This window comes from Ascidiella aspersa, chromosome 9 (assembly GCF_963924565.1).
Source record: "Ascidiella aspersa chromosome 9, kaAscAspe10.2, whole genome shotgun sequence".
NCBI lineage: Eukaryota > Metazoa > Chordata > Ascidiacea > Phlebobranchia > Ascidiidae > Ascidiella > Ascidiella aspersa.
The window spans coordinates 13578196-13597354 of record NC_139455.1 but is presented as its reverse complement, the minus strand read 5'-3'; the positions used below and the strand labels follow the sequence as shown (position 1 = coordinate 13597354).

Sequence of the window (19159 nt, the reverse complement as noted above, 5' to 3'; positions counted from 1 at the left end):
TCACTCTAATCTTTACAAAAAAAGTTGTGTGAGTTGAACACAAATCAGTTCCTTAAAGATTCTCAAATATCTCTCGGCACCCTGACATTAGAAATGGCACCCAGGTTGAGAACCACTGATTTAACTGATGTAATCTTAACGGGCGCACATACATTTATATGGTATTAAATTCGTTCACAGCCCATTTGAAGTTCTATTTGGATAAAAGAGTCATTATTTAAAAATTCATTGTTTTAAATGTTATTAGGGTCAGCTTCCATTATGTTTAAATAACCATATGAGTCCGCCAGGTAAAAAAAAGTTTATAGCCACTGTTGTAGTGTGTCCATCAAGGTTTATGTTGTTTTCTTACATGTTTCTAGGTATATGCAGAACAACTAGATACCGTATTTCATAGTATTACGATGGCAAAAAAAATTACAAGCATACCCAACACCAAGGCCCAGGGGCCTTCAACAGGCTGTCCGGGACGCACTTAATAAAAAATAGAGAATTGTTCTATTCAGTGCCTTTATGTGTTTCAGGAATTACTTCAGTAACAGGTCAGTAACAAATTTTCAGCGATGCATTTAAAGCTAATATTAATGTTTCATTATTTTGTTTTTTTGCCTGGCATCATTTTAAAATTCCTAGTTATCTATTTCGAGGTGGTCCAAACCCAGGCCCGCGGGCCACATGTGGTCAGAAAAATCTTTATGTGTGTCCGTCGGAATATTGTTTATTGGCCAAATTTCCAAATTCGCTCGAAAGGGACAGTGTATATGTGTCTCACCTATATACAGAAAACATCAAAAATTTACCTTAAAAGGAAAGTTGCTCAGGGGAAAGATGTTGGCTGATGGGTTCGCTTAATTACTTTGGCATGAAAGTCATATACTTTTGTTATTTATTTATTTGACAACAACTTTCTATTTATTTTAAGCAGTCACCTTGATAACCTTCATCTTTGAAACAATTACAAGTTAACATACTGCCGTGGTAAAACGAACAATTAACTCATTATTTTATATGTGCCTTATTTATTATGGCTTCTTCCATTTCAGCAAGCAATACATTTTTTGATTTTTTTTAAAACAGCAACTCTTTTTATTAGTTTGTTTTTCTTCTTTTAATAAAAATATAAAAGAAAACAAAAACAATTAATAGTAACCACTTATGAGGCGATTTAGAGATGATTAGAACAAAACCTGTTCTACTTCTCTTACTCAAATGCTAAAACTCAAGCAGAAAAAACCCTTAACTAAGATGAGGGCTACATTCCTTAAGCAAATGTCTGCAGATGCTAAAAAAGTTTTTAAAACTTAGGGCCGGTGAGAAATCAGAACATCTTCTGTTGCGATTTATGTAACCTTTTAACTCTATTTTTAAAAGTAAGATAGTCATGTTTAGATCTATTGTTTTGTTCGTTTTAAGTTATCTATCGTTATTCGTCTCTGTTTTTGTATAACCTCTTAATTAAGTAAATATTATACAGATGTTCAGAACAAACAAACTTGTATATAGATAACATTTATAACATTAACAATACAACCCAAAACTTGCAGCAAGCAAAGCACGATTTGACTTTTAAATTACAAAAGAATCTGATTTTTGAAGCCTCTAGTAAGATCTTTGTGTGGCAACACAATGGAATTACGGATCACTATTTCCGGTGGGATTGTGATGTCACGTCCTGTTAAAAATAAAAATAAAATATCATGTTTAGCGTTGTTTTTATTCACGTACAACATTTATAAAGTTATATATCCAGTTCGTGCGCACCGATTCCTAAAAGTTAAAAGGTCCTGGATAATTTCTTTAGAGTAGACATAATATAATCTAAACATACTAAAATGGAAAGTTTCTGAGTCGGCAGTCGGCAGTCATGTTCGCGTTTCAGGGAGACAGACAGAGCAACCGTGGCTCATTTTGCTCCCTCTTAAGCGAGTCGCCGGGCAAGTGGGAAAAAAAGAAAGAAACTCGTGTGCTCCCAGACAGAAAAAAATAGTTTTCTTTCTATGAGAGAAAGTCTCGCATCTCAAGCGAGCGCCGTCGCAAAATGGTCACGGGTGACCAACTTTTATTTTTAAGGCGTTTGTTTGAAATTCTGGATTGATAAATGTCGCTACATATTTTGTCGTAAAAAACCTCTTAACGTAACCGCGCAAAACCTTTTTTTCATCGGGTTACGGGTTTGTCTGACGTTGGACGCAGCTTAATTAGGCGTTTAATGCAAAGGTTTAGCAATTTTCACTTTTTTAAACATACTTTGAATAAACATCAGGAAACCTACACGGACACCTACAACAAACCGTTTTTAACCACGCAATACTTGCCGCAGTTTATCAATAAGCATTTGTTTTTTCAATGAGGATTTTTCTCACGTTGGACGCAGTTTAGTACCGGGATTACGTATATCACGCTATCAAGCAGGTCTAAACAATTGCTGCTACAACCTAAAGTTTTACGTCTGAGAGTTATTCTCAATTGACAAATGTTACGGGGTTTCGTTACTTAAAAGATGTATGACACCCAAGTGACGTGTGATATAGTCGATACTTTGGTCGTACCATATCAAAAACATCACGCAGCATTATACTTTGTTTGCATGTTAAATACAAAGGGCTTCTTGCAAAACCTCTGGACGTATAAGGGTAAAACGTTTCCGAACATTTGTAGGGCAATAACCTATGTGACCGTAAAAATCAAGTCAATTACATTGCCTTGGTAAAAATAAATTTCATGTGGAAAAATCTACTTTTATGTTTAATAGCTTTTTGCAGTTTGTTTAACCATGTAAATGAAGCCTAAGTTCGCAAAATATTGCGTTTATTGCAGCGTTTCCTTAACATTCTTTCACAAGGAAGTAAGAGACTTACACAGACAACGTACAGCAACCCTCACCGAATATAAACTACGCAACATTTGGACTTAGTTTGCAAAATATCGCGTTTATTGCAGCGGTTTGAACACTAAGCAAATTTACTTTTCAAACTTTATTTTTCAGTTTTATTTTCGTTTTCCCGCAATTTGAACAATTGGTGCTACGACTTTTTTACGTTAGTTAGTAGTTTTTGATTGACATATGTCACGGGTTTGCGTTACGTAAAATATGCAAGACGTGTTTAGCCAAGATTGTGTGTTTAGTAGCTCCATTTAAAAAACACAGAATGTTGCAATTTGGTTTAATGTTAAATATATTTATTTTAAATTATCGGCTATAACATGCGGCTTCAGGAAGATATACCTCAGTTTTACACTCTTTTAACCAAACGCAAAAATTAATTAACGGACACCTATAGAATTAGATCTTTAGAGCCGCGCAGATCACATAAATCGCATAATTAAACACGCCATTCCATTAATGCCGCTTTCACACAGGCTGTGGGGTGTTACTCTGATTGTGGGTAAGCATTAGGTTAACCTTTTTTGTTAGACGCATGATATGACATTACCTGAAACTGAAACACATCACATGATTTGAATTTTCTATTTAGTGACACGCAGTGCAAACGTTTAATCATAAGCAAATTTGTTATGACTTTACAAAATTATGTTTGCACTTATGCGTCTTACGAAGTTCTTACGCTATCCGTAACATTACTTTTCACATTTATCTTCCATAATCATGGGTTATTACATGAGGCCAGCAGTTTAACATGTAACACTGTAATGTGCAATAGTGATAAAGAGCCCACAATATGTCGGATTGTTTCATTATGTTTAACTAGACGAAATTCAGGTAGACTTCGTACATTATGGTGATTATTGTGGTGTAATTAATTTTTAACCAGCTAAAATAACTGGTAAATATTCTATTCAACCTGGGCAACGTCGGGTATTTCGTCTAGTTATCTAATATAATCACTTTCCGTAGGGTTACAAGTTACCGTTATTTTTTACCCAAAGGGCTATCATCTGCACTCAGTAATTAGGTTAATCCATTTGGTCCAATTGCGCTATGCATATTATGGCATGTTGAATTACCTAGATAACTCATAATATGTAAAGAGTGCAATTTCTGTTAAGTTAAACTGTAAATGCCATTATATTAAATAAATTTTTGATCGAATCGATTGTCTTTAAACAGCATCTTTTAAATCAGGATTTCAGGGACAAACTTTAAAGAAATAAAATGTTAAATTTTGCACCTTCGTCAGAGGTTAAGCATGTTTATTTGCCAGTTTAGAATATAGCAGTGTTTCGTAAACTAGTTTTGTTTTTAGAAAGACCTATGATAATCGTAAGTGATATTAGGATAAATCATTATTGTTTTGAAATGTGATTGATCTCACAGTAGGAACCAATGTCATACTAAAAAAAAAAAATTTTTTTTCCCACCTAGATACATTAACTAATTTGTTATTGACTGCTTTGCTTGGAAAAGTATCAACTTTACCTAGAATTGTAATAGACGGAAGCAGCTTTCCTTGCTCATCGAACAAGTAAAAGTTGTCAGTTGTAGCATGTGCAGCGTTCGGGTTAATTTCCGATGGCGTTCCCTCAACACGAGACCAATCGCCCACTACACAATTCCAGCCGATGATACTATTCAGTATACAACAGTGGTCCTATACAAAATCATGTGTTACAAATGCAACTTTATAACCAAGAAAACAACAACATCAAACATATATTAATTATTATCGTAGACGTAAACATAATATAAAGTATATCCGAAACACGTTGCCTGACCCAATCGCACATTGCCTAACCCAAAATTTGCCTAATAACTTGTCATACCTTCAAAACGACTCCATCCAATATCATAGAATTCTTCACTCGAACTCCACGACCAATAACAACGCCCGCTCCGACAGACACGTGAGGTCCAAGCTGTGTAGAGAATCCGATTAGTGAAGAGGAACTTTCTAGCCATCGAATGAGCGTCATAGTTCAATATTAACGGGCTGGTATATAGCGGTTTGGGATGAGTGTTGTACCAAATAAGGTTTGACCTAATCTTGATATCGCACGAGACAAGACGTTATCTTAGTTCGCTTTTCACATCATTTTAAAGGTGGCGAAATCGAAATCGGTAGTACCCTGAGCAGTTTTTATCTTTAAACACCTAAACGACGCAAATCAGGCATTCTGAAAGTACGTGGAAATGTTCGTCAAAATGCAGGCAAGCATTTAGTATAACAATACTTTTTATCGTGACGTTGAAAGCGGTTAGACCAGGGATGTCCAACCCGCGGCCCGCCTGATGTTTATGTGCGGCCCACCACTTATTCTCACTTTTAGTAGCCTTTTTCAAAACAATTGTTTTGACTATTATCAAAACGCGTAGAACGTAGTTAATATAGGCCCAATCTCATATTTTTTCTGAGACCATGCTGTATAATCGATGACATTTTGATCAAAAAATGACATTTTGATCAAAACCCGATTTTTTATTGTAAAATCCAGCTCCTCGTACGTACAATATATCGAAAACGGGCCATACATAATGTTTTTTTTGATGTTTAAGCGTGCTCACCTTGAAGTGCAATAAAATTAAATCATGCAAACAATGTTTATAAACAATGTTGAAGTTCAGACAGAAAAATTTTGAAAAAACGGAAATTGAAAAAAGTTGTTCTAAATTTCGTTTACTGAACATTTGTTGTTTTTGAGGCCGGTCCGCGACAAAATTTCAGTTATCAACCGGTCCGCAGTGTAAAAAATGTTGCCGATCCCTGTGCTAAGAGGTTGGTCATCCTTGGGTTAGACTTACCTAGAGTCACAGGGAATCACGTCATTTTGAGATTTATAATTTATAGCCAGTTAGCTGAGACCTTTTCTGACAAAAGCTGCGTTTCCATTTAGCGCAGTGGACCAAACTTTTTTTGTTCCAGCCACCCCCGTTTCGTTTTTCGGAAACTTACGCTACCACTAAACCAGGTGTAGGCCTACTACGCATATATAAGCAGGATAACCTCGAATCATATTCGAATTAACAAAACTTCACATTTCTGGACGGATTGTTTCCAAGTTGGACAAAAATGTTTGGATTTATTCCACACGTAAGCACAGCTAACTAATACAAATTACGCATAATGTTTCGTTATTACAACTTTTTGATCCAATGAAATGTGAGTTTTTATGTGGTAAGTTGTTATTGTTAATTCAAACAAAACTATAGTTGTTATTAATAGTCAAAACTATTTTCAGGTAGGTACCTCAATAGGACAAGCGCAAATATTCATCCATTAATTAATGCGGAAATTAAATTAATTTTAAATATATATAGTCGTTAGCAACTACCATTTTTACCGCATTCTGTTCAGTATGGGGCTTAATTATTAATACGTTATAAACACTATACGATGTACAAACCACCGCAGTAGGATCGACTTCCGCACTGTGATGAATATAAACATTTCCTTTGTGATTTGGATGGTCGCTCAGCCGTTTTGGATGCGTTCGGGTATACGATTCCAGAATGGCCCTATTAGCATATAAGGCAGATCCAGCAGATTTGATGCTCAACCAGAAATTAGTGTTTTTATAGGCAAATAGTTTTCCAGTTGCGGCAAGAGCAGGCAAGACATCGTTTTCCAGGCTAATTCTGCTCATTCCAATAGCTGAAGCGTCACAACGCCCGTCGGATAATTTTTCATCCCTATCAAATAATACAAAGTACACGAAATGAGTGACCGTGGAACGCTTATTCTTTGACTCACAAAATTGTCATTTTGACAAACTTTGGCCTTTGCATCGTCAGTTGATGCTGAGGACCGTTTGAACACAAAGCAGTTAAGTTATTCGAGTTGAACCCAATGCGATAAACCAGGCCTGTAGGGTTAATTCTGCCGGCTCGTGTACACCGAGTATTGCTCTAATAACGATATAATGCAGCTACTTTTTGAATGAAATTTAAAACTAAATTTGATAAGTAATAAACTGAAAGACAATTTTAAAAATCCAACTGCGCTTAATGTTAATTTTGTAAACGATTTTGATTTAAAATATTTAAAAAAAATTTGACCTAACGTGTAAATTTTGACGATTTTATTTGCCAAGTCAAAAAAATTTGCCCTACTGATCGGCGATTTGGCCCATTTACCCTGAACACATATAAATGTATATATTTTGCTAATATGTCATACTTTCTAGCCTATAAGTTATGGAACATTTTTGCGGGAATATTTTTAATTGACTATAAGGATTGTGGAGCAAGCGCTTTGATATAAAATGTGATAAAGGCCATTACGATACATGACATAGCAAACATTTTTGTGTCATTATGCTTTTTGTTACTCTACTTTTTATGTTATTTCTATAAACTTACTCTGAAACACTTCTGGAAAGTCGTCGTTGAAAAAGTTGTCCAATATTTTGAAATATGTCTGTGCTGAGAAGATACAGCCCAGCGTTTACATCACGACTCACAAATGAATCAGGCTTTTCAATGTAGTGCACTACTTCATGTGTATTCGAATTTATTCCTACACAACCGTAGTGCTGTGATTGGTCTTTTGTCAACTAAAAATATATATAGTTTTTAATGATATTATGTAAAATTAGTAAAAAGGTTCACTATAGTGACTGTCATAAATTTATCACGCACGAGCTTTCAGCAACTTCAATTTAAATTATAATAGAGACACATCAGAGTATAAGGTAAAACATAAACATATGTTAAAAACTAAATATTTTTCCAAATGAAATGTTCAGCCCTAAGGTGTTGATCGTCCATCGACCTTTTACTCAAATGAAACAAATTGCCAACTATATAAATTAATAATTAATCTTTTTCGCTCATCGCGCGAATTTGGCAACTTAACTATAAGTAAAAGAAATGTATAACAGCCACGCAGAAGTATGTTTACAATTTTTATGTCACCACATCAAACATTTCCAAAAATGCCATACAGCTGTGGGCTTAATGACACTTGTTAGAAACGAGATTATCATATTTTACTTCCACGACTTATTTTAATTTATTGTTTCACGAAGTGCCAAAACAACGCTATAGTTGTGCCGCAGAGTAACCGGGAAATACTGTCTAAGGTTTTAACTTTTCTTGTGTTTTCTAAAAGGTTGTCTTTTTTAACGTATAGAAAAACAAGGGAGTATATGTAAATAGCTTGACTGCTCAAAGTTGTTATTTTGAACCAATTTTCAAACCTTTTTAAAGTCAAGACTATCAGCCCATCTAAACTAAACATTATACAAGATGACAGGTTATGTTATTACAAAGATGACAGGTTATGTTAGTTATCAAGGCAAATTTGTAGGCCCATTTGTCCATAAGACTCCGGGCTGCGGAGTTGGAGCCAGATTCAGGATTAGAGACTAGATAGATAGACGGGGAGTCTAGGTTTATTTGGCTGAAGTCCGACGTGTGCTTGCGCTGTAGCAAGTTCAGACCCGAAGGCCACCCACGTTAGTTGTAAAGGTGGATTATTATCATTAGTTGCAGCGTGCGTGGTTCTCGACTTGCACACATGCGTATATTTTTAATGCTATAATGTTACCTCAACTGTCATCAACACATACGGCATAAACTTCTCCTTGAATTTCATCATTTTAGACAAGGGAAAATCACAGAAAACATCACTAAACATTAGGAAAAATGCTTCTGGATGTCCGTTCATAATCACGTCCCGAAAGTGATAAATGCAACCAGCTGTGCCTAACATCGTATACTCTTGAAGGTAACTAAAACAACATTTGGTTATTATAACACTTTCATCATCTTTAGTTTGTTAAACTAAGTTTATAGTAGTCTATGCTCAAAGAAAAGAGACAAAAAAGCATAACAAAAAACGTAACTAGGAAAAAATATTAATGGCCATAAAATTATATTTTTGTGGAATTTTGAAAACACCCGGAATGTGCTGTACTTTGTACGTTATTTCGATACCTGATATTTTATTAAAACGCACCACGATAACGATCCGACACCAAACGACGTCATTTATGGTCAAATTGAAACGTGCAAACTTATGTTTCCCGTTGTTAAGCAAACAATGTTTAAGCACTGAGAAACTTAGATATCGTTATTTGTATTATGGTATTTTCTGAAAAAAGTTACTTTTCAAAATAGACAACGCTCAGTTCGATCGGAAAAAAGCTGAATCACCCTAACAACTTTGCTATAAGATCGGGACCGATATCATGTATTTGGAGGAGTACCGACACCATTACTTGGCATCGAAAATCGGCTCTCTGATATTATTGGAAATCCCTAGAAAGCAGTATTGACACTTATTACTTACTGACAATTATAGTTATGTCGCTGATTCGAAATTAATTAAATTAATAGTTTGTGACTCTTTAACCACTTTAGATAAAGACCCCTGACCTAACCTACAATATGATTATACATATATGTAATATAGACTTCTCTCTGACCTTATTGGTTTGTCAAACAATTGTCTTTCTTTCTTTAGAAACATTTTGATGGCATCAGTTGGTTGAAAGAAGCCGATCAATAGAATTTCTGTCACTTCTGGAATCTGGGATATTTGAATAGTTTACTTTTGGGTAGCGCGAACAAAAAGTATTTTCACATTTTCTAAAATCAAGTTGGCACATGCCATTCGCAAATGCTTATGAAAAATGTTATGCTACCTTGCAACATGCTTCTATATGATGGTGAACCAGCGGAAATCCAGCAATAGGAAACAAAGGCTTCGGAAGGTCGAGACTCAATGGTCTGAATCGTGTTCCTAATAATGTATCGTTATGTAAAGCAATGTTTATTTAGGAACAAATAAACCTTCTATAATAACTGATAGTCTACTGGAGCAGGGGCGTCCAACCTGTGGCCAACATATTTCAGTCAGGCTCAATTTTAGATCCTCGCAAGGAAACGTTTTAATCAAATCGTCAAGATCTTTTTTGCTTTTTATCACGGAGTATGACAAAGGAAAGTCAATCTAATCTATTCAAGGCTTATGTGCAAACAAAGCTGTTTCCGATTTTAAGAGTAACATCGCTTTTAAACAACATGTGTGCCAACGTATGGCAAATTTAAGGAATAATCTAAAAAAAATATGCAAACCTATTAAGAGGGCTATAAGCAGACTTGGACAACTAGATAATTCTAGATAATTCTAATTCTAATCGAGTTTATGAATTGCTTGCGTTCTCTAATTCTATTTCTAATCTAATTCGGATTTTTCCAAAACTGCTACTTTGTCCAACGGCATTTTTATTCACTCAGTTGAAACACAAAATTTCAATTAAAACTCTTTGGTTAGAACGAGTTGTATTTAGTTTTTACAGTCTAAAAGGCATAAAAATGCTTAAAAATTACCACACACTTATTTACCATTCACATTCTTATAAGAATGCTTTGCGATTAAATTAAATTGGTTGTATGTGATTCTAGTTGAAATTTGTTTTTTTAGGAATTCGGCAATTCTAATTCTAATCTAATTTGAAAAAACTCAAAACAATCTAATTCTAATTCTAATCTAATTTAGAAAAACTAAAAGGCTCTAATTTTAATCTAATCTAATTTTAAAAAGCTAAAATAAATGGTGTGTGCCGCACGCACGTACGCGATTGAAAACGATATTTGGTAATACCAAAATTTGTTTAATTTGTTGTACTGTTTAATACAGGGTTTAATACTACGGCCCGCGAGCCGGATCCGGCCTGCCGATGGAATTCATCCGGCCCGCCGCCGCTTTTACAAATTAGACACGAGTTCATTTCACATACTTTTTGACTATTTTAACCACGTAAGTGCAAAAAATGTTCGGGCTTCGCGCGAATGTTCATTATACGGCCGGTTTGTTCACGGTTTGATGCTCTGTTTTCACCTAGATCAACGCTTCTATACCGTTGCGCCGTGGAAAACCGTCAAGTGAGTCACGGAAAAACGAAAAACTTATTTAATATGTTAGACATATTTTTTAAAATTATTTTTCGACAATGTAATAAAGACTTGCAAGAAATTTCAAACAAATTCCGATATACTTTAAAAAAATCACGCTCGCTTCGCTCGCCAGGTTTGCCTTCACTTAAACATTTTAACAAACACTTTGCTACATTAACTTTAGATGTTATCGCGTTCCCTTAAAGTTGTTTTATTACACTTTTCATTAGTAGTATGGATGACGGCGTGTGGATTTTAAACAAAACAAACGCTTTTTTTCGCGCTATGCGCCAACACTTTACTGCCTCCACGTAATCAAACACGTTTTTAGGTGCAAAAACGATCCGATGCCCGACTGATTCACATTTCTAACATGAAAATAACACAATGTTTAGTTATCATTTTGTGCGGCCCGCAGAAATCTTTCCTAGTTTGGTTTTGGTCTGCGACTAAAAAAAGGTTGCCGACCCCTGGTTTAATAAATAGCTCAAATATTCACAGAGAGTAACTCGCGAAGTGTTAACAGTGTTCATTGTTAGAAAATACTGTTCATTGTTACGTCACACACTACCAAAGTTTATGGCTTTTTAATTATTTTGTTTTCGCTTTTGAAAAGAGTTTTGTTTTGGCGTATTGTGTTCTGTTTTATCAGGCTCAGTTAGAAACTTTTATCCAGCATGTTTTTTTTTTAATTTTGCACTGCAAGTTAATGTTGGCAAACCGTAAACAAGCAAGATTATATATTTTTCTTTTTAGTAAATATGGAGTGGCAGGTAAACATCATTTGCCTATACTACTAAACCTACTGTGGACACTCATTTAAGAGTTGTTTAAAAGTCTTATTTTAGCTACACACAATTTTTGTTAATTGGCCAAGCTGTTGTTTATTAGCCGAATTGCTATAATAAACATGACCTCTTTTAAAATCTCGAGCTGAGTTTGTTAAGATCTTAAATTTACTTTTAAGAGAACATGTAAATCCACGAGTGAAATACAAGCAGAATATCCAAATATCCACACTTCAGAAATGGTAGAATTTGAATGGGAAGCAAAATGTTTAGTTTACAACCCGGTCACATATATCTTAGTTTCATACAAAGGTAGCGCGAATTTAAAATCGCACATCAGTTCTGATAAACTTAGTAAAATTATGTAAATGGAAAAGCGCAAAATCTATGAAAATCAGAATGCGCCGTGCGTCTCATCGCACCATCGAAATTGAAAATTTGGGTAACTTAAACTATATACAAAGGCATTTTTCACGCAGCACATTACGTCACGTTGTGACATAACTGTTCGAGGTCTTTTCCGAGTTTTTTTTTAAGGTTCCTGATCTGTAGTTGGCCACTGGACGCGGTAAATTCGTCCGAAATTTCGCGTTCAAAATATGGCAACCCTAGATTATGCTCTGAGGTTAAAGACAGTTTCACCCTTCGCATTGATGCAACTTACCTGGAAATAAATTGCTGTTAGGCTTTATGTTTTTTTGATTTTGAAACAAGATGGGGCGCGAATTTGGATAAAATTGTAAAAGGGGGGCATGTCTCAAAAAGTTTAAGAACCACTGTTCTAGGCAAAGCACAGCTGTTTCGATCAACAGCGTCCAATCAGCGAGGAATAATCGTTGCCAAAATGGTAGCAGATATTTGCCCCTGGGTCTTTTTCTACAGCTTATATTATTGAGGCGATTTAGGTCTTATTCTGTCATAGATATTATATTTTTTCTTTGTTGGTTTTATGGTATTTTTTTAATAATTCTATTGTATAAAATCATGTGTTTCCATTTGATTTGAACGGTTTATGTTACGGACAATTTCAAGATTTTCTAGCAGAGAAGCACATTTAGAGTATTTTCCTTACTACGAAGTACGTTGATTGTAACGTCGAAATACAACAGTTAAATTGAAATGATACCTCGTTTTTTTTAACTTTAAAACACATTTGGAAATTAATAAAGAATTGGCTTAAAGTGTTAATTTTTTTTGCTTTTCTATGCCTCTGCTTAACATCGAAATTCCATGTGTAATTAACTAACTGAAAAATTTGATTGATGATTTAATTTTTTAAACCATATATTTATTTTTATTATCTTTCGATCTTAGGGCCATTTTAATTATATTTTTTTTACGAATGATTTGGGCTATGTTTAGTCAGAACAACTTGGAACAGTTGACGCGATGTGTGTTTTATTACCAAATAAAAGAGAAACCTCTCCACACATTTCCTCCCAGGATACATGAAAATCTACTTTAAATGCGAAACGATTAGACAGTTGCTGCAACCGCCTTGGGCGTTGGACGAAGGCTGCGATTACTGTTCGCTAACGTATGTGAACAGCGATTTATTTTTTTATTTCTCCAGACTAAAACACAATTGCAGTTTTTGACTAACATGTTTAGGATGTGTTACCGTCGGAACAGACGACAAAACACCGTCTTCATATCAAATATAAACACAAAATTGACTTTAAATACAGTGTGAGGAGGGAGCAAAATGTTCCTCATTTGTGAAAGTTTAACAAGAAAACTTTTAAATGCAGATAGATGACCAAAAAGCTATATTCATAGCACGGCTTGTTATATATACCGTAAGAAAATACGGTATTTAAAACAAATTCTCCTGAATCGACATCGTCGAACAATAAAGTTTGTTCCTTAAAACCACGTATTAAACCACTATAGGCCTATATTAAGTAGTTTGATTACAACATTTAGGTGTTACTTACGCCGCTTAGTAATATTCAGCTGACTTACCTTTCTGGGGCCCTCCAACCAAGATAACTGCTTTTGTTTTCATTCTTGAATGTTTTAATATATGTTAGATATATTTAATGTTTGTTAAATATATCTTCTTCTGCGTAGATACAGTCCAAACCTTTCGATGACTTAACTGTAGTCAAGATGCTTTTGCACCGAATAACTAAGAGATAAAAGACTAAGACTGGTTCGACTAGTTTATCTGGTTTACTGCGCTGCCTTGCTTGTGCTTAGTACGGAGAGAAGAACTGTCAACTTTGAAATAAATGGAAACACTGTTACTGTCGCCTAGAGCAGTGGTTCTTAACCTTTTTATCATACGGAGCGGTAAAAATTTAAAACAAGTTTTGTGGACCGATGGACCTTAAAAATCAAAACTCAACCCAAAATGTAATTACGGCAAAAGTATGCAACTTAAAAGCAATGAATGGAAACTTCAATGTAATGAGCAATTTGCTGCTGTCTTTTTGATATCATGTAGGCTTGCCATACGCCCCGGTTTAGCCGGGACAATCCCGGTTTTGAGGCCTTGTCCCGGTGTCCCGTCCGGTTAACCAATTTGTCCCGGATTTGTCAATTTGAGATTTACAAAAAATAAATTTAAAAACTCTTGAGTTATCCATTTAGCGATTCTTTCTCAAAACTAAGTCATACTTTTTACTTTTCATTTTTGGTTGGTATGGCTGTAAAGCAAATTTTTTAAGATAAATTATTTTATGTTAAGAAATATTTTTCTGGGGTGAGGTTACTATGGACACCGTTAAGCAATTTTTATTTTCAAGGATTTTTTTTCACGTATGACGCAGTTTGGTGCCGGTATTATTTGCTTGAATATTACGCAAGTCTAAACAATTGCTGTTACAACTTGAAGTTTAACGTTTGTTAGTAATTCTGGATCGATAAATATCACGTGTTTTCAGCATTACAAATCAAATTAAAGTCATAACATACCGAAAGTTTCTGATGTCTGTTACCGCGCAAAATTTCGCATTTAATGCGGTGGTTTTAATAGTAACCAATATTCAATTTCAAACGAGATTTTTCCTAGGTTGGACGCAATATGGTACCAGGATTTCGTATTTCCTGAATATCACGCATTGCGAACCATGGCTGTGCTATACACCTTAAGGTTTTACGTTAGTGAGTGGTTCCCTATTGATATATGTCACTGGTTTTCGTTACGTAAAATATGTTTGATGTGCTTAGCCGTTGGGTATTTAGTCGTAAGCACACATTATTTGCAATTTCGTTTCAACAAATGTAAAATGTTAGTTTGTGAGGACGAACAAGATGTTTCACTGTCACGCAGATGAATGCGTTAATTTATAACACGCCAACCGATTAAATGCTGCTTCCACACAGGCTAAAGAATGTGACTCCAGTTGTGGGGAAGCATTTAGTTAACCCATTTCAGGCACACTAAGCATAAAAACAGTCAAGGGACGACCAACATATATGCTGTATAACAATTAACGTTTAAAGTAATTTAAATGTTTTATTTAGAAAAATTAAAATGTTTAACACTTTACACACTATTTAGCACTCAACCCAGGATATTACGCTATCCGTAACATTACTTTTTAGTAACATGGTAAATTACCTTTTAAATCATCGGCAGTAGCACGCGGCTCACCCAAATGGCGCTGAGTACAACATAATAGGCCTATGTAATAGTTTTAAGAGGCCAGCTTGATGGAATCTTACGTTTTCTTTAGCCTATGCTTGAGAATGATTTGGTCCGGGTAATACGAATTTGTTATGGACACAGCGCCTTTGCCAACATGTACGACCTAATATTGTTGCTGCTTTCACGAGGGCCGCATCCTACTTTAATTGTAGAAAGTATTTACCCGCTACATTTTTTTCACAATACAAAAATTACTTTTGGTTACAATTTAAATTACTTAGACCAGGAGGCGGCAACCTAGGCCTACGGCCCGCAGGCCGGATCAAGCCCGCCAGTGAAAACCATCCGGCCCGCGACCGGTTCTACAAGCTTGACACAAGGCCATATGTCTCATATATTTAACTATGTTAACTATATGAAAGTGCAAAAACCTTCGCGCTTCGCGCTTCGCGCGCATCACATTTGCCTTTAATTTTTTGAGAGAGGCTTCTAAGACCAAAGGCGACGTGCGCATGGAAACTATATATCTATAAGTATAATTTACATAGCATGACATTTCTATAATTTTTGTCGCTGATGTATTCCGCCTTTTATGATAAACATCAACAAATATATAATAAATAGGTTTTATTTTATGTGTGCCCAATGTGTCACGTATCCTTGTAAATCAAAATACTTTATAATTTTAACCAAATACAAGCATTATTTTTGCGCTTCGTGCATTGCCAATTATACGAGTACAATTTGACCCAATTTAAATACCATGAAACATTTAGGTATGTACCCGATAAAGAGTAACACAATGCTTGAAAGCCAGACATTTTTATTTTAAAATTGTTTTAATTGGTTGCATTATATTATTTTGTATTAGGTCTTTTTAAGTTTATTTGCAGTTTTCAATATGCGCCCTTGATTTACATTTCTAAAAAATGGCAAGCCTAATTATACGTGTTATACGTGGTTCTATTCAAGTATTTCACATACAACTTGTTTTAAAGTTTAAGACTTAAACTAGTTGTAGGCTTGTAGCCTTATTTTAAACAGTTGGGCAGAACACTTGTAGCATTGTATTTGTGACGTACCGTAAAGTCCAAAGTAGTCCATTAACTCTATGTTATGTCACAATGCTGCAAAATACGGAACTGGCAAAATTCTAAATTTGATGTGCAAAAGCAGCCTTCAACATCTTGCATTTTGCGATTGAAATAAAAAATTGTAATATATTTGGCGGACTGGTAGGAAAGTTGTCGCGGACCGGTGGTTAAGAACCACTGACCTAGGTCCTTTAGAGCAGTGATTCTCAACCTTTATTCTTTCGTGGCCCATTTTCGTTGCACAAAATTTCCGTTGCCCAATAAATGTTTATGAAAAAAAAAAAACTATAAAATAGGTTCAGAACAAAAACACCAGAACATGTTTCAAAACAGATTATTTCTTTAACCGTGCATTAGTGAGATACAGTACTTGCTGCTGAACATAAATATACATTCTTTCTCAATTCCTACTCAAGCCATTATTCCTGTAAAATTAAGTATTGACACAAATGAAACTAAATTTTAAATCTGGCCACTGGTTGAGAACCGCTGTCCTAGAGGAAAAAATACATTACGGGCAAGGGGCAGATAAAAGGTTGGGGTGTGGATATTTTTATTTAACCTACATAAATGCGTATCATTTCACAGGAAACTTTTTTAGTCAAACTGCATTTTTTCGCGCTTCGCGCGAAAATGTTAGGATATGAACATTTCACTGATGATAGGGCTGGGTTTATGTAATTATTATATGCGTGAAGTTCCTGAAAACAGTAAATACTTTATTTCGTTAGGGAAAACTTTATACAATATACCTAAGTAATTTCCCCAATACTAGATAGTTTTAGGTCATTTTAGTTAGAATCATTGGATAGAACAGGAGTGGGCAACCTTGTCCTAGTCGCGGGCCAAAACCAACCCCAGAAAGTCTCTGCGGGCCGCAAGAAAATTTTAACTGACAATTGTACATTGACATACAATGAGTTGGCGAAACTTCAGTTGTTAATAGTTTCAATTCAGTGTAGACATTTTGCCTTAAGGCTAAAAAAAATTTCGCACTTGCCTTAGTTAGCAGTAAAATATTATATATGGTCTCATAACCATTTCGCAAATAAAGTGGCGGGACGGAATGGGCCCGGTGGCCGTAGGTTGCCCACCCCTGGACTAGAAGCTATAGGCCTACATTTGCTAGTAAAAGTAATAAACAGGTATAGGCCTACTTAATATGTCATGTCGTTTGGTTACGCATCCCGCACTTGTGACGCTACAATAGATTTCTAGAAATAGTCAGAATGTTTATTTATCATTAGGGCCAACAAAAGTCAATAAAGTTAAAATTTTTTAAGGACCTCGTCTGTCCACGAATCAAAGAATAAAGTTGTTTTGAGCACCTGGTGACTGTTTCTAAGAAGTTTATAGGTCAAACTCAAAATAAAGTTAAAATTTACAGTAAAGTTAAAAAATTTAAATAAAGTCAAAATTTGTCAAATTATGGCTTTTTACAAAGTTTTTGTGTTTCTTGAGAGTAATTTTTGTAAAAATCGTCGTGGAAACATACATTCGTGGAAGCATAAATTGTCGTGGAACATATAATGAAAAATCAGGAACTGCGACACAATTAAACCATATTAACCCATAAAAGCAGGCAAAATGTCACAATGCCCACTTGGATCAGCGGTAACTTTTATCGCAAATTGTCCATTTTTTTATTTATTGTTACGTATTTAAATAATTCTTATAAAATACTTTATCTTCATAAACGTGGTCTTTTCGAAGATCAATTTGGATTTTAGAAATAGCCTACTGACATTCTGTAATACAAAAATGCCTAACCAAGCTAAATCTATCTCCAAAAAAACGATGCACTTTTTATATTCTATAAAACACCTTAACTTTGCGACAAAATATTACGTTTGGGTCTGAAATCGACAAAATATTATGTTTGGGTAACTGGTATCAATTTAAGGAAGAACTGTGGCCTCTACAAACAAGCAATTCGTTAGGTTAAAATAAAGTTAAAATTTGATAAAAATAAAGTTAAACATTTTTTTTAGGTTTAAATAAAAATGGCCCTATTTATCATAGATTTTTTTGCTAATACTGTTGAGGAGCTCTTACAAGTTTTTTTTATCTATTTTTAAATGTGTCTTAAGTCCAGAAACGAACAGATTAAATTATATCATATCCATTTAATATATTGGACTAAAACAAATGACCGCAGTACCAACGCAAAACAATTAAATGGCTGTCAAAAAGGCAAGTCTTTATTTATAAACGGTGCTGCACCAAAAGCACTAACAATTAAAACATGAACAAAGCTGATATGAAATTCTATGGTACAGTAATTTACTGTATACTTCGAAAATTTACCTTTTCAGGGTTAATGACAATCCATCACTAAAAAGCCCATATCAGTCGGACTGAAAAGCCTATACCATGGTTCGGCAACCTACCGCTATATCATTTATCCGGTCAGCCACCATTTTTCAAACTGGTCACGAGACTATTCCCATTTAATTTGTCTTTTTTAACTACACCGGATGAAAAAAAGTTTGCTCTTAGCGCAAAGCTATCTGAGAATCCAGTAAATTAACGTTTTGACACCATAGTTTCAGTCTAAAGACGACGTGCACGTCCCTGGAAGTTCTGCCAACTTAGTATATCTAAATTTATTTTAACCCCCTCTGTCAGAGAATTCAATGCGTCTTTTATGAAACGGCCCTGCATTGGTTGTAACAGACTTTTTACCGTTTTTATTTCCAATTGGGGGAAGGACTACTGGTGAAAGGACATTACGCTATTCATCACTTTTGTATAGGCTATAACGGTACGTTGTAATATGTCGGTGTAAATTTGCTAGCATCGTATCATAGCCGATGATATTCAAAATAATTGTGACAATTAACATGTAACCAAAAGTAATGTTAAGGATAGCATAACATAAAAT

General features: G+C 34.9%; 1 protein-coding gene across 1 annotated transcript; it reads right to left on the bottom strand.

Moving 5' to 3' along the window:
• Positions 1-1105: 1105 nt before the first annotated feature.
• Positions 1106-13782, bottom strand: LOC146133080 (mannose-1-phosphate guanylyltransferase regulatory subunit alpha-like). The gene is made up of 9 exons (XM_083396525.1): positions 13552-13782; positions 9544-9641; positions 9325-9428; positions 8445-8628; positions 7256-7449; positions 6301-6586; positions 4723-4815; positions 4379-4550; positions 1106-1672 (listed from the first exon to the last, which is right to left on the bottom strand). The coding sequence occupies exons 1-9, from the start codon at positions 13592-13594 to the stop codon at positions 1572-1574; spliced, it is 1275 nt and encodes a 424-aa protein (XP_083252651.1). The 5' UTR covers positions 13595-13782; the 3' UTR covers positions 1106-1571.
• Positions 13783-19159: the final 5377 nt, after the last annotated feature.

Coding starts and splice junctions, on each gene's coding strand:
- LOC146133080 (XM_083396525.1), bottom strand. CDS start 13,594: ATGAAAACAAAAGCAGTTATCTTGGTTGGAGGGCCCCAGAAAG. Junction 9,429..9,543: donor ATATAGAAGCATGTTGCAAG/GTAGCATAACAT, acceptor CAAATATCCCAG/ATTCCAGAAGTGACAGAAAT. Junction 6,587..7,255: donor CTTTCCAGAAGTGTTTCAGA/GTAAGTTTATAG, acceptor ATTATTTGATAG/GGATGAAAAATTATCCGACG.